The 21671-nt window shown below is 34.3% G+C and overlaps 1 protein-coding gene across 1 annotated transcript in view; it reads left to right on the top strand.

The window, feature by feature from the left end:
• Nucleotides 1-21671, top strand: part of PLEKHH2 (pleckstrin homology, MyTH4 and FERM domain containing H2) — a 53231-nt gene that overhangs the window by 19080 nt on the left and 12480 nt on the right. The window contains exons 4-18 of the mRNA XM_015813092.1: nucleotides 684-833; nucleotides 1416-1499; nucleotides 2429-2510; nucleotides 3934-4116; nucleotides 5752-6719; nucleotides 7609-7684; nucleotides 8100-8194; nucleotides 9689-9830; nucleotides 11533-11669; nucleotides 13225-13335; nucleotides 14356-14442; nucleotides 16248-16406; nucleotides 18390-18470; nucleotides 19275-19454; nucleotides 20648-20756. Of these exons, the coding sequence (XP_015668578.1) occupies nucleotides 684-833; nucleotides 1416-1499; nucleotides 2429-2510; nucleotides 3934-4116; nucleotides 5752-6719; nucleotides 7609-7684; nucleotides 8100-8194; nucleotides 9689-9830; nucleotides 11533-11669; nucleotides 13225-13335; nucleotides 14356-14442; nucleotides 16248-16406; nucleotides 18390-18470; nucleotides 19275-19454; nucleotides 20648-20756 (2644 nt within the window). The remainder of the gene's footprint in view (nucleotides 1-683; nucleotides 834-1415; nucleotides 1500-2428; nucleotides 2511-3933; nucleotides 4117-5751; nucleotides 6720-7608; nucleotides 7685-8099; nucleotides 8195-9688; nucleotides 9831-11532; nucleotides 11670-13224; nucleotides 13336-14355; nucleotides 14443-16247; nucleotides 16407-18389; nucleotides 18471-19274; nucleotides 19455-20647; nucleotides 20757-21671) is intronic.

Below are 21671 nucleotides of genomic sequence, written 5' to 3'. Positions count from 1 at the left end.
TGCAAGTAAAAAAAATGCAACAAATGTGTTTCTTTGTTAAGATTTCTTGTGTCATCACTTTTAAAATAATGTCCCATTTAATCTTAATACCTGGGTAAATATGTAAAAGAAAAAGCATTCTGTTAGACATCAGTATGACTTACAGGGTTTTATAATTTATTGTATTGTATTGTGTTTACCCATTGTATTGTATTTGAAATAAATGTAATATGAAATCATTTTGACAATAGGGGTTTCCTGACCTTGGGAATTTCCTGACCTTTCCTGGTTTCCCACTGCCCAAAAAAGTCCTTGAAGTCTAAGTGATCCTTGAAATGGTGTATAACAAACTCAAAAGCAGGAGGATGGATAGATGAGGATTTTTTGATGTTCTGTTGTATAAATAGAACACTGTGGATCCAAGCCAATGTCTTTACTGCAGTTTGTTTGTCATTAAATCTGGTTGTTTGAATTATAGGGTTGAACAATTGTTAAGCTGGGAGTAACTGATACATATGAAAGAAATGAGCAAAATAGCAAATTGCTAGAGATATCAGTAAACTAGGATTAGGACTGGCTGAGGAATGTACTGTATATATGCTTTAACTAATCTCAGAAGAATAAAACATTACAACATTCCAAATTATGCATTTAATTTTGGAGTTTTACAAACTTTGTGTACACAGCTGTGTTTTAATTTCTAGGTGCAGATTATGGAGGAGAAGCTGAAAGCTGCTAATGTCCAAACAAGTGAGTCAGAGACACGCTTATATAAGAGATGCCAAGACCTGGAGATTCTGGTTCAAGAGAAAGATGATGCTATCCAGAATCTGGAACAACAGCTTGTAGAGCAGGTTGGGAAAACAACATTTTTCTTACCCAGTTATCCATATGTCTATTAGCATGTACAAGAGATATAGAGGGAAAGAAGGGACCTATGAAAAAGTAATATCCCTAGATTTTTGTCAGCAAAATGCTTGTTAAGTAAAAGAATAGATTCTGTAAAGATAACTATTAATATATAGCAAATTTTAGAAAGAAGTATAAATTGTTTATATACACCATACAGCCATTTGTCTGGGAAGATATGAAGATTCCTGAAATGGATGAGCCATAATGATGATGGCATTTTTCAAGAGGCCTTTCAATGAAGATCAATCCATCAATAGCAACAGTTTTTACTGCAGTATTTTACTCATTTTATTAATGCTACTTATGATTTTTAACTTTGTATAATTTATATGAATTTTATGGCTATTTTATTACTTTTACTGTAAGGTGTTTACTTGCAAAAAGAGGCAAAATAATCACTAACAAATTAAAGCCTAAGTACAGTCCTTAGCCTGAAAAAGATTGCGCCTTCTGTTTTAGGTGAATAAAGTGCATTGTTATGGACAAGAATGCAAATTACACAAAAGCCCATCTTCTTGTTTCAGAAGGAAATCAGAATACAAGAAGCTAAAATTATAGAAGAAAAAGCAGCTAAGATTAAGGAATGGGTGACTATCAAGCTTCATGAGGTAAGTTTCCTAAGTAACAACTCTTAAACCACTTAAATCACTCGTGTAAGAGTGATATGGAAATAATGTCACTCCATGTGCTGAACAATAACACTCAGCAGCCCTAGACAACAGAGCCAAGATTTATACATATTAGATTGTATATGAGCAACAGAATTCTCAGCCTTGTGATTTAGGTATAAAGTAAATAAAATATGAAGTTAACCCTTCCTTTTACAAACTGCTGTAACATTGAGGGTTTCTTTACTCTAAAATTCACAGTTCCTTTGCTAATAAAATGATATCTTAAAGCTCAGGACAAGTTAAAGCCTTAATGAAATAATTATATTAGTTCATTAGGATCTATTAGTGGATAATTGCCAGTTCTATGTTATCTAGTCAATAATCTGTTTAAAAGTTTTTGTGGACCTGTTCACAAGACTAAGGCTGTGAATTCCTATATGAAAAAATGCCTTGCTTTGAAATATGCAAAGTTGCCTATAATGAGGGTTTATTATTTGTGCTTTCAATTTTTTCAAATAATTTTTTTCTGTTGATTGTGTCTACAAAACGTAATACATTTTATTTTATTTCTGTAGAACAAAAATATTCTGATAACTTTATCTTTAAAAAATAATAATCATAATATATAAAAACTATTTAAAATAGAAGATCTTTGACATAGGATCTGAGGCTGAGTTCTATAGTCTTTCATTCATATTACTCCTAGATATACCAAAACTATTTGAGTTAAATATACTGCTTAGCACTGCAATCATTTGTAAATTACTTAAATGTAAGCCCAACCAAGTTGGTGAACTTATTGCCAGGAAAATGGATGTGAGATTGGAAATAATACCATATGAGATGTAAGGAAAGTATAGCTTTCCTTTGGATACAATCTTTTTCAATACTGTACTTATGAATGGGGCATTTATCTATGTTTTCAGCTAGAAACAGAGAATCAGAACCTCCGTACGATCAATCAAAACCAAACTGAAGAGATTAAGCTGTTGCAGACTAAATTACAAGGTAGGGGGTACAAATTTTCAAAACACAACTGTGTTCCATAATTAAGGAACTTGGGGTTAACTCTTTGAGTATGTCTTTATTATAGATTGTATCCAGTACTACAGCAAGCACGAAAACAGTTGTGCCTAGAAATTCCAAAGTAGAACATTATTCCACAGTATAACCATCTATAACTTTGTAAAGGTTTTGCTAAAGGGTGGTCTAGTGGTCTATAATGTGCTGGAGGATGAAGGGATAATAAAAACTGGAAGGCTTTTTTTATTTCCATTTGAAATAATGTACAGTGTTTGGGTTTACTCCATTGAATTTTGTTTGCTTTTGGACTGAAGTATTATGTGACCCAGTCATTGTGGTTTCTAAATTACAGATTATGGTGAACCCAATCTTTATTTCTGAATTACCTCTTTTCTCTAAAGCCATGGTAAAATACACTATGAAACCAATATTAAACTTAAGAAGGTACATAGTATTAAACAGAAATATCATAAATATAGATAGTCCTCAACCCATGACCATTTGTTCAATCACCATTCAAAGTTAGCACAATCACATGATTGCGATCAAAATGCTTGACAACCAGTTTACACTTAAGTCGATTGCAGTACCCCACAATCACGTGATCATCATGTGCAACCTTCCCTGCTGGCCTACTCATTGATTTGGGGGAAAGTCAATGGGGAATCTGGCAAGGAAAATAATAAATTGCTAGATAAGTCTCCTCCACCCACACACCTGCCTATAGCCCCTCTGTGCTTCACTGGGCTCGCCACTTATATAGCCCTACTTACTCTTGTACACCCTTCCTGACTTGCATCACATCCACACATATTTTCTCTGACCCAAGCCACACTCCTATATCCCCTCCCGAACTCTTGTTGCATCTCTTATGTATTCCCTGTCACTCTTGTATATCCTCCCTAATCCTCACCATGTTCTTTACCCCCACACATCGCTTTACTCACCTGCAGGCCTGGGACTTGCAGCTTTCTGCTGGCTTCCTAACTGACTTTGGTTGTGCGAAGCAAGCAAAAAGCTGCCTCACCTAACAACTGTGGAATTCAGTTAATAACAGCGATTAGACCTGCAGGGATTGCTGTCACTAAGTGACATGATCATGTGACATCAAGCTTTATAACCATATCATTTAGTACAGGGGTGTCAAACTGGCAGCCCGCAGGGTTGATGTGTCATGCTCAGGCCACGCCCACCTGGCTCCGCAAAGGCAAAAAACGTCGCGATACATCATGATATGTCACATGATGCAATGGAGTTTGATACTCGTGATTTAGCAGTTCTGGTCTCAATTGCCATCATAAGCTGAGGACTACTTGCAATATCAAAACTTCAGCCTCTCAGCTTTTAAAATAAATAATCTACTGTTGCATCACATTAAATGCTGATATTTAAATTATTACTTGAACAGAGCTTCAGGGGAAGAAGTCTGTTTCTTCATCACAAAAACCGGGAGAAGGCCAGCGACTGAGCAGTTTGACTTTTGGATGCTTCTTAAACAGAGCAAGAAGTCCTCAACAAGTTCCTAAACCTGAAAATGCAAGCAGTTCTGCCTCAAAACAAGTTGATCTTAACGAAAATCCCAAAAGTCTAGGTATTTTAAGTTCTAGAACGCTATTCTAGCAATTCAATCCTAAGAAGGTGTGCTAAGGAGTAATTTCCATCTATTTAAATGTAACTTGCTTCCAAGATAATCCCTACTTATATTACAGTCCTCAAACAATCCTAAATGCTCGGGATTTGAATATGTAAACTTCCTTTTTCTCTGGAAGGAATCTATATTAATCCTGCAAATTAAGGGTTTTCCATTGAAAATTGTATGCCTGGGAGGAAAAGAGTCAGATCCCTCAGTTCCTAAGGGAATTGGTTTGGGAAAGAGTGATATGCAGTACTTTATTAAAAGCAGGAATGCTAATTAGGTTGTTTAAATTAATTAATAGCCTATCATTCATTTGATTGTTCAATATAGCATATACAGTACTTCAACTTGTTTTTCTCCACAACAAAAACTTGTGAAGTAGGCTGGGCTGAGAAAAAGTGACCAGTCCAAGGTTACCAGTGAACCTCTTATGACAAAAGAACATAGGTGGACTTAAACCTGAATCCCTTAGTCCAACACTTTATTAATACTTCTGATTTGACTTTCTTATTTGTGTCAGTTATACTGAAAAGTCTTATGTTGACAGGAAAAACAGCCTTATGTTAATTTAATGCTACTAAATAATTATGTTGTCCACAACATTGGGAAAATGTCATATCTTGCAGCCTTGTGCTAGTATAATTATCAGTAAGCATATGCTGCAAGTAAGCGTATGCTGCAGACCTAGAACTAAATTCTAATTACCTAACCGTTTAAAATAATAGAACCAGTGTTACAATCAGTGTCCTTACTCCTGTTCAGGAGCATTGAGTTGGTCAATCAGTATTTAAAATATTACATCATCACTAGTTACTGATAAACTATGTTTCCAATATTTATTCTTAATGCAAGCGTAGAAGATATTCTTCCATGGCAGGTATAAAGTAATTAAATACTTTTCATCATTCATCAAAAATGTTTTTCATGGCTATAACAGTATTGAGTTGCTATAGTATTATGTGAAAGCAGGACTAATCTTCATATGTAGAAAATAATATAGCAGAGTGGATTGTACTACGGCACCTACAAAGTAGAATTTAGAACATTTTCTCATTTAAAATAGTAACTAGGAAAATGTTATATTTCATCTGGGGAAAAATTCTGGTCTTTCCCACTCTGTGCTAATTTTTACTTGTTTGGGGAATATTTGTCTCTATGAACCCAGAGGAGCATTAAAACTGATGTCTTTACCTGCATTCTTATGTTATATTGTCTTCTCTGCTACTTTGTTCTGCTGAATTTCTTAGATTGCCTCTGTCAATTCTCCTGTCTTAATATGCTTAAAAATAAGGTTTTTGCTCAGCAGTGATGCTGCTTTATTCATGGATCTTGCTCTGTTCCTCTCCCGGCTACTATTTTCCTTTTTCTTACCATAGTAAATCAATTAAGAGGAGTTGGAATATCTCTACTATCTTTTGATTACTGGTATTAGGAGTCTTCTATATGAAAGCACTATTATACAATCCCATATGTTATTTGTATGTACTATTATAATTTCCTTGTCTGAAAACAAAATAGATTTTAATTTTTATTATTTGTAGATGTGTGTTACAATTTTGTCCAATGTTGTCACTGTCTCCTGGTGTCTAGAGAATGAAATTCAGGAAACAGCCCTTGCTGGACAAATACATGGAAATAATAGAAGTCTGAAACCATTGCAGCAAAATACTTGCATTCCTGAACAAAGGATGGCAGCAAAGTCGAAAGATATAGATAATAATATATCAAAGAATTCTTGCATTACAGTCAGTGACTGGAGCTCTGATGAAGAAGGAAGCAAAGGAAGATTGAAATCCAGATGTGTATCTACATTTTCAAGTCACACATCTGAAGAAGGCACAGGGTACAGTAGAATAGGGAGCGAAATGTATTTGACAGCATCAGATGACAGTAGTTCCATGTTGGAAGAAGAAAGTTTTCAAGCTCAGGGAAATGTACATAAACTATATTCCTGGCAACAAGAGTCTTCATGGAAAAATCAGAACCATCTAATTGGAAAGAGCAACTTGAAATCATTCAGTGAAAAAAAAAGTCATGATAGCTTTTCAGATGAACTGAATAAGAGATTTCAATCCCACAGGCTAGATTATTCATCCTCTTCTAGTGAAGCAAATACTCCAAGTCCAATTTTGACCCCATCTTTGGCTCCTAAGCATCCATCATTGATGCTGGCAGCAAGCTCTCAGTCTGGCAAGCTGCTTGATTCTCCATCTAATCTGCCACCGCCCAAACTGAGGACTCCAAGTGCTTTTATTCTGAGTACAGCATTGGCCAAAAAACATTTTAGCCAGCCTTCCTTGTGTTCAGACAAACTGTTTGGCAAAAACAGGAATGCTATAAGCATGATACGGCCTTTTAAGCCTCAGGAAACAGACATTGATCAGGTAGATGGAGATGACACAGAAGTTTTTGAGAAGATGGAGATTAGTTGTAATGAGGAATCATTTACTTATGATTGCTGTGAAATGAAAGATATAGAAACCCTGGATTTGAGCGATTCAGGGAAGATGATTAACAGTAAACCTCCTACTCCTCCACTCCATCGATTCCCCTCTTGGGTAAGTAAAATAGATATAATAATATAATAATATTCCAGATTAATTTAACTACTCAAGTTCCATTGTTATTTTGTTTTATAGGTATGGGTTTTCCTTTTTTAATGTTGTCACACCACCATAGCAGATAATTTTTCTCACAGTTTGTTCTGAAAAGATTAGTGGCAATTCTTCTCTATTAAAATTAACTACAGATAGTAGATGGTAGCAGCTACTTGACTTTGGCTGTTCTCAAAAAAGCTAAATTGGGTTCAACCTAGTTAATACTTGAATGGGATATTATCAGGAAATCCCAGCACTTGGATTTATAAAAACCATCCAAGAAGGCACACCATTTCTGTGTCATTGCTAAAAAAAAAACACCTCTATAGCAGGGGTCCCCAACCCCCTGTCTGTGGACCAGTACTGGGCCGTGGCATGCCAGCAACCAGTCTACACAAACAAGGAAAGCCCCGTCCACAGGATGCAGGCAGCACACAAAACCATGCCCCCTCCTGTCCGCGGAAAAATCTCCACATAACCAGTTCCTGGTGCCCAAAAGATTGGGGATCTCTGCTCTATAGCATGTCCATGTGATTATCAGGAAGCAAGCTTGACAAAAGACAAAAGACAATCTTTATCCTTTACATACAGGTAGTCCTTAACATACAAGCTAACAGTGGTTAGAATGCAGTATTACAGGCTAATTCTGCCGACTGCTAGTAGTTTGACTGTCATGGGTTCAAGGTTGATTCAATCTTCCATCCTTCTGAGGTCGGTAAAATGAGGAGCCAGATTGTTGGGGGAAATATGCTGACTCTATAAACCGCTTAGAGAAAAACAAACTGCTTATAATAGAAACATAAATTTAATGTTGCTAGAAACAATATAATAGCAATTCTTTGTTCTTCAGGAAAACAGAATTTATGCTGTAGCCAAATCAGGTCTGTGCTTTTCTGAGGTCTTCAACATGGACTCCTTCAATAAAAGTAAGTTATTACAATAATTATTTAAACTGAATTGCTGAGGCAAGTCCCTTTGAATACTGTAAGATTTCCTTTTCAGTTAGCATAATCAGGGAAGAAAAAACTTTACTTGACACTCTTTGGGATTTCAAAGGTCCTGAACATCTAAACATGACTCCCAAAGAAAAAATGACTTTTTAGTGGATTTATTATAGCCAGCATTAGTAAATATTGGCTGTAGTTCATTTGTATGTGTGTATACTTTTTGAATTTGAGTTTTCGATCTGAAATATGTATTTTTAAATAAAAGATATAAACTAATTTTATATAAGTTTTTTCCCAGGCTACCTATTCAGCAAATTAATTGATTTTTTAAAAAACTAAAAAAAACTATACACTCAGTACTCTCTGAATTTATTTTAAAAAAACTTGGTTTCAGATTCCTCCTCTTCATCTTCATATTCTCCATCAGGACTCTACACATCATTAATATATAAGAACATGACTACACCAGTTTATACCACTCTTAAAGGGGTAACCATTTTTTTTACAATTATGCTTGGAGAAATATTTTAAAAATGTGTCTTCTTGTGTTTATGTTCATTCAGAATATGCTCTTTCCTTCCTCCCTCCCTCCTTCCCCTCCCCTCCTCGACCTGGAAAAGTAATTCTTGCTCCTTTGAAAAAGTAATAGAGTAGCTATCTTAATAATAACCAGGATGTATTTCTGTTGCTCAAACATGATGTATCTCAGTTGCAAGCACTTCTAGCTCTAAATTTTATTCTCTCTCATCTAAAAACTACCTTGCAATGGTACAACATGCTGTTATCTACATTCCACTAACTTGGAGCTACAGTGTATTGACATGGAATCAGAATGCGTGTTTTATTTAATACTAGCTGTACCTGGCCATGTGTTGCTGTGGCTCAGTCTGGTTAAATGGAAAAGAAAGAAAAGAGAAAGCGCACGTTTGTGTTGCTTTTACGTCCAACAGATGGTGCTGTTTTTCAAAAAAGCATGTTTTTACCTGTCACAGGTGTGACATCTATATAATATAGGTATATAAAAAAACACGCGTATTCGAATGCAACGTTGTGTCAAAATTTCAAAGCAATCGGTGAAGAAGTTTCGGAGATTTAAGATTTTGAACAAACGAACATTTACATTTTTATTTATATAGAAGATGCCAAATATGAAAGCTGAAGTAGAAAAAAAATTCAGAGCCAGACTAAAAGAATGGAAATGCAAAGAAACTGATATTGAATAGCAACCTACAATAGTATACTCAGTGCTTTTTTGTAAAAAAAAAAAAAAAAAAAGGGGCCGGAACTCACACAGGTCATAAAACCTTACCCTATAAGGTTCCATCCAAAAAAAGGTGCTGGAACTCCGTTCTGGGCATTCTATGACAAAAAAAAGCCCTGAGTATACTTAGATGCAAAAAATCTTTATCTAGCGATACATGAATAATAGCAAGGAGTTAATGTCTTTCCATGTCTCTTTTTGGACATAGGTGAGAAGGAGCCAAGTTCGAAATATCATACAGCACAATATTCTGGGACATGCCTTAATAGTGTGGAACCTCCTGCATACCAATGAAAATGCAACTCTCAGTGTAGTTTTGTATAGGCCACGGGTGTCAAACTCGCCGCGTCACGTGACGTGTCGCAATGTATCACAACTTTTTTTGCATTGCCAGAGCTGGGTGGGTGCGGCCTCCGTATAATGCAACCGGCCCGCGGGCCGGCAGTTTAACACCCTGATATATAGGCTATATCTAGCAAATATAACTAAGTCATGAAATAGATCAATTTTTTAATACAGCAGCAAATTTAATCTTCTACCTATAAAAATATTTTAAAAGCAACCTGTTAATGATCAAAAATTATTTATATAACCATAGTCTACTCTAAGCAATCTCTTGTCTAAAAAACCCCATATGAATACTATATATCATTATTATTATGCTGTGTTTTTTTTACTATTGCAGTTAACAATTTTAAATAATGGCTTGTTGATTTTATCAGAAAGCAACACAAATCAGTAACAACCCATTCTTAGATGATTCCTCTGGGTCTGAAGAAGAGGGTTCCCAATCCAGTTCACGGACATCTGAATCAGATTCTCGAAGCAGAAGTGGTCCTGGTAGCCCACGGGCTATGAAACGAGGTAGGCAGAATTTATAACAAAACAACGATTATAACCTTTAGCACAGATGAAATTAAAAAGGTGCTATTATTAATGGAATAGATTAAACAGATAGTTTTCATTACAGGTTGAAAAAAAGGAAAATTTCATTTAAATTGCTGCCTTACAAGATGAATTTCTAATACCAATTTTTGATGTAGGTTGGGCTGAGAGACTGTCACTGGCACAAAGTACCAGTGAGCTTCCATGGCTGTGTGAAGACATGGTGCCAGTTCAGAACTTACTTACAACACCATGCTGACTCTCATTTTTTTAAATTAGAAGCGCTTGATGATATTTCTTTTTTTTAGAAAATAATATTATTACAAAGATACCAAAGTATTTAGATCAACAATTCCTCAACAATACGCCCCAACTCACAATACTGCTGTTCACAGAAGAGATGTGAATGTAGCCTTTTATGCTAGACATTCATAAGGCTGCTTGCCAGTTATAGAAACCACATGCTCATAAGGAAGAGATTCTCTCCCTGCCACAAACACAGAGAGATATCCCAGCCTCTTCTGAGTCAAAGGCAAAGACAGAATTCCAAGAGAACGGAAGGAAGACAAGAAGGGTTAACATTCCAGCCTTCCAACATTCCAGCGAACAGCTTCTGATTAAAGTTTGGATTTTCTAGGAATCTAAGAAAACATCAGATAAACGTCCATCGCTATAAATACAGTTTTAAATAAAAGAATCAGTTATTGATAATTTAATTTTCTATTATACAATCTAATGTTTTTATTTTTCTGTATAATTTTAAACATTTGAGTGTGTATTTCATTCTTTCGTTTGATTCTTTAGGTTTGGCAGGAAATTGCTGATTTTATTTATATTCTTTTAGTTAGCCACATTGCAACAATTTCCATCTCACAGGGAGAAAACATTCATTGGTACCAGACTAACATCATCCATAGGGTCTGCCTGGAACCTTGTATGTCAGGGGTGTCAAACTGCTGGCCCGCGGGCCGGTTTCATCATACCGAAGCCACACCCACCCTATTGCCGGCAATACAAAAAGAGTAGAGATATGATACGTCACGTGACGTGGCTAGTTTGACACCCGTGTTGTATGTGGTCTGCCTGGAACACTGCATGTATCTTTGTAAATGCATTTAAAAATAAAATATGCTTCATATGCTTTATTGTTTTGAAAAAAATAAATTTAATTTTATCTCTTGGGAGGATCAGTTTACCAAGGAGGACTGAAACTTCTAAACCAGTGTTATTCAACCTTGGCAACTTGAAGATGTGTGGACCAACTCCCAGAATCCCCCAGGGGAATGTCACACATGTTGGGATAGGGGGAAGACTCCAGGACAGGCAGCATCTGGAAAATATGTGGCAGCAGCAGAATCTTCTCCACCATTTAAGGCCGTAGGTAGGGTTGTACCAACCCTTCAAAGTCAGAAGGTCAAGAAACAAGCACGGCACAGATCTTCATTGTTGTGGGTAGCATAACAGAAACTTGAAATTCTGTCATAGTTGCTCTCTGCCTTTTCTTCAACCAAACATAATCAGGGTAGTGTTATTTTGAGTTTCTCCTTATGTTTTCTTTTTCTCAGGAATGAGTATTCTGAAATTCTAATTTCTTCTATATTTCATAATGCAATGTAGTCTATCCATGAAACCCATCAATTGGGTTCTTAATCATATTAATATTCATTTCTCTTGCACTCAGGGGTCTCTCTGTCTTCAATGACTTCAGAAGGTGACTATGCCATTCCTCCTGATGCCTATTCAACTGATACAGATTACTCAGAACCAGAACAAAAATTGCCTAAAACCTGTTCATCGTCTAGTGATAATGGAAAAAATGTAAGTACACTCCAGCATCTTTCTATTTCAATCTGGCTCCAAGCATCAGAACTGTACGGCTACCAAGGCTTGGCTGCAGAGCTTTGGAGAATCACTAATGGCAACAGAGATACAAAATACCCATCACTTTACCTAAATTATGGGATTGCTTTGATAGCCAAGTGGTTATGGTGGCTTTGTTCCATCTTTCAGAAGATGGTGGTGGTTATTTTGTATATGGCATGATTACATTTTACTTAGGTTATAACTTAACATTCCTTTTCCTTTTTCATGTTGTTAATCATATACAATATATGAATCTATGTATAAAGAACTGGACAGAGGTTATATGTCTCTTGATTCCAGTGGTCCTGTCAGTAGTTTTTGAGACCATTGACTATGATATAACTGAATCACCTCACTGAAATTAAAGTTAAACATTGTTTTATGGTGGTTATGGTGGCTTTGTTCCTTCTTTCAGAAGATGGTGCTAGTTATTTTGTATATGGTGTGATTACGTTTTACTTATGTTATACTTTAACATTCTTTTTCCTTTCTCATGCTGTTAATCATATACAATATATGAAACATAGGGAGAGTTTTGTGAAATTTTAGGGTTTGGTACAACTGAACTCTTTTCTGATTGATATCTAGCAAAGTAACACAGTTATAAATCACTTTCTAATGTTGATATGAAGTAAATGAGAGCAAGGAAACTGAAATTTAATCCTGACAATACAAAGGTACTGCTGGTCATCCTAAATGATGATTAGGGAATAAGGGTTTAACTTGTGCTGAATTCACTTACATTCTTTTGAAAATTGATTGCAATTTAAGCAGGTTGTTTAGATTCTGCCTGAATTTAAATTTAAATTTGGGTATTGGGTAGGCTAGCATTTGGCCAGTCAATTCTGCCAATAATGTCCAAATGAGACATTATGATACATGGCTTAATTATATTGCATATAGATTACTGTAATATGCTCTATCAGTGGATTTCTTTGAAAAGAATTTAGAAACTTCATCTGACCCAGTCAATACTCTGAATCTATTGATTTGGGAGTAATTCTATGGCATCTATGCATTTCCTGTGTAACCATACTATTATTGTTTTATAAATCAGATTTTGATCTATGAACAGAGTTGTGGCTATTTGAAAGATTGAGTTGTTCCATATAAATTTTGTTCAGCTTTAAGTTTGCATGAAAGGCCTTTTACGTTTTAGCACCATCAGTGATCTATATTATTTTAGCAAAATAAGAGAGAGGGACTTCTTTACAGACTTAAAAAATGTAAGCCTAGATGTTTTACTGTTATTCCTCTGGTCATAGAAAATAATATTCATAATAAATTGGTCTGCTTAAGATAGATTTCATTGATTAGGTGTGCTGCATTTTTAATTCTTGTTCTTAATTTTTTTTAGTTAAAAATATATGTTATGAGTCTATGAGTAATTTTCCTAATTTTGTATTATTAGCACCTTAAATATAATTTTGGTTGGAAATACTGTTCATCGATTCATAGTACATTAATCACAAATAATTTTAGCATTTAATTTTTTTCTTGTAAACCATAGGAACTTCTAGAGAAATCTGGATACTTGTTAAAAATGAGTGGTAAAGTTAAGACTTGGAAACGACGATGGTTTGTACTCAAAGGGGGTGAATTGCTTTACTATAAATCTCCGGTAAGCAAGTACAAATTATAAGATTAGATTGTGTTTCTCTGTGTTCTTTACTGAATCATTATACAACAATTTATTTTTGAACTGATCTAAAGTATAATAACTGATTACCTGAAATCTCTTTTCTCTGAGGGTTTGTTCTTCAGCCATATTTATGAGACAATATATGTAATAAATTTTAATTTGAACCGAGTAGTAAACAAGGTAGTGTTTTTCACAATTTTGAAAGCTGCATAGAATTATTTCTTGTGCCAAACATTTGCAGCAGAAGTCTGATCTAGCAGTTTTGTTATCTGTTCTAGAAATCTTGTTACTATTCAGTGCTTTAATATAGTATATGAAAGTTTAGTGACTCTCAATGCTCTTGGAACCAATTCAGTATATTTTCCTCTGGACTCTGCTCTCTGATGAAGTTTAAAAAACCAGGGCTGTAATCCTCATGCACTCAAGAATGACCTTAGGACATTCACTGGCTACATTTAGATTATCATATTTCAATTTCTTTCTTCCTCACCATCTTATTTTTTTCTCCAGTTATCCCCTTCTCTATTCCTTTTGTGATATTCTTCAATAAAGTATGGAACTCTTCTCTCCTTCCCGTATTTTTCCATTCATCCAAGCCACTTAGGAATCAATGGACAGTGACTGTTATGAATCAAGATAATTATTATGGAATAATAATAATATCCCTTACCTTGATGTGGTTGTGGGAATTGTATGCTCTGAGAAAATGAGAGCTATGCCACTACATAGTTACTTCTTAGTTTTCAGAAGATTGTTGTAAATGCAGGTTGAAAAAAAAGGGATTATGTTTAAACCTCCCAAAATTCCTTATAAATAATTATAAGCCTATATTATTTTAAATGCCAAAATATGTAAAATATAAAAAAAATTCCATCAGTCGAAAAGTGGTTATGATGTCCAACCATCTGAAAATGAATTTCAGCTTTTTGCTTTGATATATGGTTGATGATTATTGGTACTGCACAGGAGAGTCACTTATCACATTTTTTTGTCCCATAGAGTGATGTAATAAGAAAACCCCAAGGTCAAATTGAATTAAGTGCATCCAGCCATATTGTAAGAGGTGATGGAAAACAAACAGTTCAGGTATTTCCTTAATTTAATGTGTTTCATGGGACAGCAGAATAGCAGTCATGTGTACACCAGGATGTAGTTTTCCCTTTTTCTTCCAACTTACTTGTGATCATATTACAAACTATTCATGAAGAAATAGATACTGGCAGGGCTTTTTTTCTCATAGAACACCCAGAACAGAGTTCTGGCACCTTTTTGGGATGGAACCTTGTAGGGTAGGCAAGGCAGGTTGTATGACGTGTGTGAGTTCCGGCACCTTTTTTTTTTTTTTTTTTAGAAAAAAAGCACTGGATACTGGTAAACATCTTGGACAGTTGCAAGTTTCCAGATTTCATTTGTGGTTATAGGAAAGTAAGATTTGACTGAAACAAGCTTCCCCATTAGCAGTGCTCCCTGAACAACCCATTGGGATACACAATTATATGTATTTATATGGATAGTGCTTTATTAGAAGTGCTGCTTAATGAAGTTTATTTTAGTTGAAATCTGCATCAACTGCGATTTCTCAGGCAAAACAAAAGGAATCAGTAATAGGTAGGAACCATGCTGAGAAAAAACGAGGTAAAGAGATAGGATATCTGAATGGGGTCTCAGACTTGAATGACATCTTTGTTCCTTCCTAACCATTAGGAAAAACTTGCTGGGCAAAGATGGGGTATTTCCCTATGTGTCTCAGAAAGTATGTGTACATTCTGGGGGAATTTGTACGGTGTGTATACAGGCATATATATATATATATATATACCCTTGGAACTATTGAATACATTCTCTGTTTATGTGGGAAACAAAGCACAATCCATTTTCATTTCAAAATGAAGTTGTGAATAAAGAGAAGATAGGCAACTCTGTTTCCACCTTCTTTCACACTCTTCCAGAAGTTTATCTTTGAGATTATTGATCATTTGGCACAAGGGATGAAAATAGACTGACCTCCTTTTCCAAATCTACCCTCCATCCCTTTTTATTCAAAGAAGAGCCAGTGAAGATCTTTCCTCTGAATCTGACCCTTAATACTTTCAAATGTACCTGAATGAGTTCCTGTCCTGTTTAGGCGTCTATAGGAATTTTGAAGACAAAACATGAATTTATGATCTAAAACAGTTATTAAGACATTTATAATAAATGGTTTTGATAATTTTAAATTCCTAACAATTGCCTAGATTAGAATTTTGGACTAGGACTTTAATTTGGTAGACCAAATTAAAATCACAAAGTTTATAGCATGATCCTGGACAATTGTCACCAGCCTTAATTATAAGTAGTGCTCAGCTTATGACTACAATTGGGACTGGAACTACTGTCACTAAGTGATGTGATCATTAGGTGAGTTGCACCTGATTTTACTATTATTTTTTTTTGCCACAGCCAATCATGTAGCCATTAAGTGAATCTGGCTTCCCAAATAACTTTGCTTTTTGGAAGCTCCCTGGAAAGATCACAAAGGGCGATAACATGACATTGGGCCAATGCAACCATTGCAAATACATGTTGGTAGCAAAGCACCAAAACCATGATTATGTATTGCAAAGATGCTGTCTTAAGTCATGTCATTTTTCTTAACATCGTTGTAACTTTGAAATGTCATTAAATGAATGGTTATAAGTCCAGGACTAACCTGTATGTCATATGATTTTAATGAGGATAAAATATGGTTGAGAAAGACCTATAAAGACCACCTTGAATTCCCATCAAAGATTTAGATATAAACACATTAATAACCTTCATTTCATTTATTATAATGTTTTATATTGGTACCAATCAGGTAAAAATGTTCCAGTTACCTTGAGTCAAAGTGTTCTGTTTCTATTGCTCCTCAGCTGACTACAGAAAAGCGAACTTATTACATGACTGCAGATTCCCCAAATATCTTAGAAGATTGGATCAAAGTATTACAAAATGTCCTTAAAGTACAAGCTGCGAGCCCACTTTTTATTCAACCAGATGTTAAACCAGCAGTGAAAGGCTTGCTTACTAAGGTAAAAGACAACTTTATTTTTTTTCTTGATGTTTCTATTTTGTTTTTATATTTCAAGAGTTTTTGTTTAGAAAACTGGGTATTTTAATTTTATTAATTACATCAAAAAATTAAATTACTGTTACGTTTCAGGATTATTAATTGGTAAAAATTAGTAATCCAAAAATTGGGGATTTTTTTTTAAAAACAAAGGGTTTTATAGGCCTATGTCTCATGAAAGTTTCACTACTCTTAAGGGAGCAGAAGGGCACTAAAGAAATATGCAGGTTTGGGTGTGTTTGGGAATTTTTTGCTAGGGACAGCAAAGCCTTATTGGATTTAATTTTATTTATGTCCTTTGGTTTTTGGTTCCTATATTTCTTGAATGTAATGAATAGAAGATTCAGAAACTACAGTACTATATATGGCTGCTCTGGTGGTAATAACCTTCCTATCCTGTTTGCTTTGATACGGAAAATGGTAAAATTGTTTTTTAAATAAACAGATACATAAATAATTCCCATAAGGCTGGGGATTAGTTCTTGTTTTTCATTACTACTTGGGTAAGTTTGGAATACTTTAGGTTTTTCCTGTTAATTCTGGAGGCTAAATTAAGTACCATTTAATATGTCTTTGCATGTAATCAGGGACCTTTTTAAAATGCAGATAATATCAGCTAGGTATTGGGATATCAGCAAGCATGGGTACAAAATGTAATGCTTCTTTTTCTGCCTTTATGAAGAAAACTTCTCATGCTATTTATTTCTGGAGGAAAGTAGCCACTGGTTTGGTATTAAAAATTCATTGCTCTTTTTAGTTAGCTATTACTCTTTAATTCATTTTAAAAGTTAGCTAATGAAATGCCAGTTTTTGGGAAAGTTTTAAGATTAACCTAGCACTTGAAATCCGTCTTTGTGTTCCAAGCAGATTTGCAAAAAATAGGAGTAAAATATTACCAGGAAGGTATATTTAAAAAAAAATACACAAAAAGCATTGTAATGAAAATCTCCTTTTTATAAGGTTCCCCAAGTATAACATGAAACCTAAACTCCCGTGATCCTCCTCCTTCTTCTGTTGCAACTATATTCAGAAGTTTTTTGCCATTTCATCTGAAGTTAGAAAAGGTATAGTTGTTGAAAAGAACTAATGCAATGCTTCTATTAATGGGGTTATCTATTTTCAAATGACCACAATTAAATTTAGATTGCTTAGGTTTCGACAGGACTATAAACCTTTAATTGATTGATTTAATACTATCATGTTTGTGTTAATTCTTAGAGACGACATGGATAGATTTTCTTCAGAATAGTCTGTCTTCAATTTAGGTCTCTTAGAGATACAGTTCTAATCAAATCCATCTACACTGGCACTGGCTATCCTCCTTATTTTTTTGCTTTAACTTTTCCAACATAAAGGTAATTGGGTCTCCACATGATGTGTCCAAAATGATAGTCATTAAGTCTGGTCATTAATACTATGCATGAAAATTCCAGTTTGATTTATTCTTCGATCCATTTGGCTGCCCATTATACCCTTAAAATTTTCTCTAGTACATGATGTTCAACTGCATTGATACTCTTTCTGTCCTGTTTCTTCCAAATCCAGTGTTGTTTCCACAGATTGTCATAGGAAAAAACTTTGTCTAAAGATTAATCTAAAATTGAACTGAAAACTACTGATTTGAATCATGTCAAGGCAGAAAAAGAATCCAGAATGAGGCTAAGGCGCTTATTTCTTGTATGTTCAAGTGCAGCTAACTATTTATATTTCGTATCAGTTTTATATGTACTATATATAAAAGTTCAGCTATAAAAGTAACTCAGTTATATAATTGTGTGCCTATTTTTTGGTCATTGCTTCATCAAAGTTTTCATAAATACAGCACTTTGCGGAAGAATTGTAGCTTTGTTACAGTACTGTAGCCCAGTACTATAATGTTTTAAATACAGGATAAAAAAGAATCTTTCATTGCCCTTCTGCATAAAATATTTCATTTTATTTGCAGGTGAAACATGGATATTCCAAAACAGTGTGGTGTATGCTGGTTGGGAAAACTTTATATTATTTCCGCAGCCATGAAGACAAGGTATTTTTTTATGTATTAAGCAATTATAAGTTACCTTGGTGAGCCATGATTTTATATCAGGTTTTATATTAAGATATATTAAGATTTTATACCTTAACCTATTTTTTTCAGAGACTTCCTTTTGTTTTATGTACTGTGTACTTTATATTTAAGTGTGTTTAAAACAAATTCCCATGTCCACATGCATAGTCTATACATGTAAGAATATATATCCAGACATTTATTCAGATTCTCTTATTTTCAATCTACTGTAAGTCCCGCCCCGCCCCCCCAAAACAAGTGGCTGAAACAGAAACAGGAGAGAGGAAGAAGGTACTGGTTCAAGAGGGAACAGGATAAGCAAACTAGTCCTCTCATCTCTTGTCACCTTTACATGTAGAACATGAGTGTTTTTGCAGTGGAGAATCTCCACTGTCCTTGAGGGTTCTCCATATGAATTACAATTCTGGAGAATGGAAAACCGGTGTAGATAAGCAGGAAAATATATATATATACACACACACACATATATATAAATATATACACACACAAAGGACACATATATGTAAGTGAAGTTCTGTTTTGCAACCACTTTAGCCAGTTAAACACTGAAAGGAGGAATTCATCATTTCTTAATCTTTTCCCTATCCCATTAATTATGCACCGTTGTAACTAAAATAAGCAGAATAAAATCAAATCATGTTTTCAGTGAAGTCTGTCTAGTTTCAGTCATGGAGTGAGAAGTATGCTTAACTTGATCATAGCAAGATTAATGAACTAGATTTTAATACAGCTCTGTTCTAATATAAATGCCTTTACTTCTAGTTTCCCTTGGGCCAGATAAAGCTATTAGAAGCTAAAGTTGAAGAAGTTGATCGATCCTGTGATTCAGATGAAGATTATGAAGCCAGTGGTCGCAGCTTATTATCAACACATTTTACCATTGTCATCCATCCTAAGGAACAAGCACCCACATATCTTCTAATAGGATCCAAGTATGAGAAGGTAGCAAATGTTCCATTGTCCCAAGATTTTGCAGCCAGCTTTCATCACTTACTCACAGAAAAAACACCTAAAAACCTGTATATTGAGGAGTAAAGTCACATCTGGACCAAGCTTAGAAATAAAGTGGAACTTAACAGATTTAGAATAATTCTACATAATAATTTACAATAGCAGCAATTACTTCCAATGAGCATTATGCTTTCCCTTCATTAGAAAGAGCTGCAAGGAGAAGTTGAAAGTTGCAGAAAGATAGAAGCCAGCCAAACTATCATTTATGAAGATAGATTGTATAATTCATAACTAAGTTACTTTGGATAAAGTAGAAGCAGAATTTATACTTGGGAGTGGGTATACATGATCAGAGGAAGACAAGCTTTTTGTAACTGTGTTTTACTTTACATTTGAACAGAATGACCATGTGAGATACTAAACTTGCTAAATTATCTTAAAATGAGTTCAGACTTCTTTTATTTGGATAATTGACTAAAGTATGTCATAAAGTACATTGAAAAGTTTGCAATAGTGGTGAATATCTGTTTTTAAGATTTTTAAGACTTTCTGAAATTAGTTTTTTAGTTTTTATTTTCAGCAACACATTTGATGCATATATCTCTATCTAAAGTTTCCTTTCTTCTGCCATTTTATATTTTGTCCACATACACACACTTATGTGTTGATAATTAATTTGCTATTTGGAGTGAGAGATACAATAATATTTTCTTATCTGTCACTCAATTTTATATTTTCTTCATTGTTGCCAATTTGTTTGCACTACAAGTTGTCTAACAGATAATAATGTTGCCTAGAATATTTGTTGAGAAGAAGATTCCATTGTTGAGAAGAAAATTCCATTAAGTTTAATTGAGCTTATTCCTATATAAATTGTATATTGAAAGACTAATCAGGATATAATTTAAAGATTTAAACTGAAAGATTAGGTACTAGAAATTTTATTACGCACTAAGAAAATGTACCGTACTTTATTTTGCATTTTGTGATGTAAATTTGTATTGGATAATCTCAGTTGAGGTTCTTGGTGGAAATAAACATAACTAATACTTTGATTAAATTGAATTGTAGAACTGTAATATATTTTTTAAATTAAAGTTATGTATAAACATTTTGATCAGCAGTTTTTCATATTTTTTTAAAAAAAGAGTTTTAAGTGAAACAAATTTTGTTTTATTTCATAGGATACTTGGCTTTATTATCTCACCGTTGCTGCTGGAAGCACAAATATAAATGTTGGGACAGAGTTTGAACAGCTTGTCTGCAAACTGTTAAATATTGAAGGAGAACCCAGTAAGCCAACATCTTTTCTACTACCAATCCTTGTTATCAGGATGTACAATTGCTGCTGCTTTAAGAGTGAATGGATTCCTTAAAGCAGCAGAATCATTTTTTCAGGCTGATTAAATGAAGAGCAGAGAAGTACTTGTATGAGTTTCCAAAACATTTTTTAAAATCAGTTGCAAAGTGTGTGCAGCCCCATTAGTTATTTTTTTTTAAATCACAAATACAAGAAGACTGTTGAAAGCCTCTATAGTATGGCTTATAAGCAACAAACTTGACTATGGAATTTTTGTCAAACTGCATAATCCTTAACTATTACTTTAGGAAACATCAATGGCTGCCAGTCAGTCAACAGCTGATGGTATCTCAGAGTCCATAGAATCAAATTGTGATGCAAGTTCCACATTGTTATCTATATGCATATGCAGAAAAGGAATAGAACTTGCATTGTGGCATCATGTTACTTATTCATCATTTACTCTCTTTACCTGCCCCCATGCATGTGGCAGCCATTTTCTTTAGAATTAATGTTGGATATATCTAAATATGTATTTATAATAGTATATTAATTTTTTAGTTATTGTAAATATATTACATAGCATAAGATGCTACATCTAGAAACATTGGGGTAATTCAACCAACTTTACTTGATGGTCTCTAATTATTCAGAAGCCTGCAGATTGGAGAAAAATGCATTATTCTTTTCTATAAATCATTTATTACAATAACAGCAGGAGCATGGAGTAATATTTCTAAATGAATACTTAATATATATATATGGAATGCTGTCAGTACGTTTCTTTTAGTTTTCACATAACCATATTAGGGTTATTTAAACTGCCTTTCAAGTTAGCTGTCATAGTTTGACTTAGTAGATAATCTGCAGCCCAATTAACTAATCAAATCTTTAAACTTTTGACATTG

This window comes from Protobothrops mucrosquamatus, unplaced genomic scaffold (genome assembly GCF_001527695.2).
Source record: "Protobothrops mucrosquamatus isolate PMUCROS unplaced genomic scaffold, P.Mucros_1.0 scaffold134, whole genome shotgun sequence".
NCBI classification, from domain to species: Eukaryota; Metazoa; Chordata; class Lepidosauria; order Squamata; family Viperidae; genus Protobothrops; species Protobothrops mucrosquamatus.
Note: the sequence above shows the minus strand (reverse complement) of the source record. Positions and strands in the feature narration are given on the sequence as shown.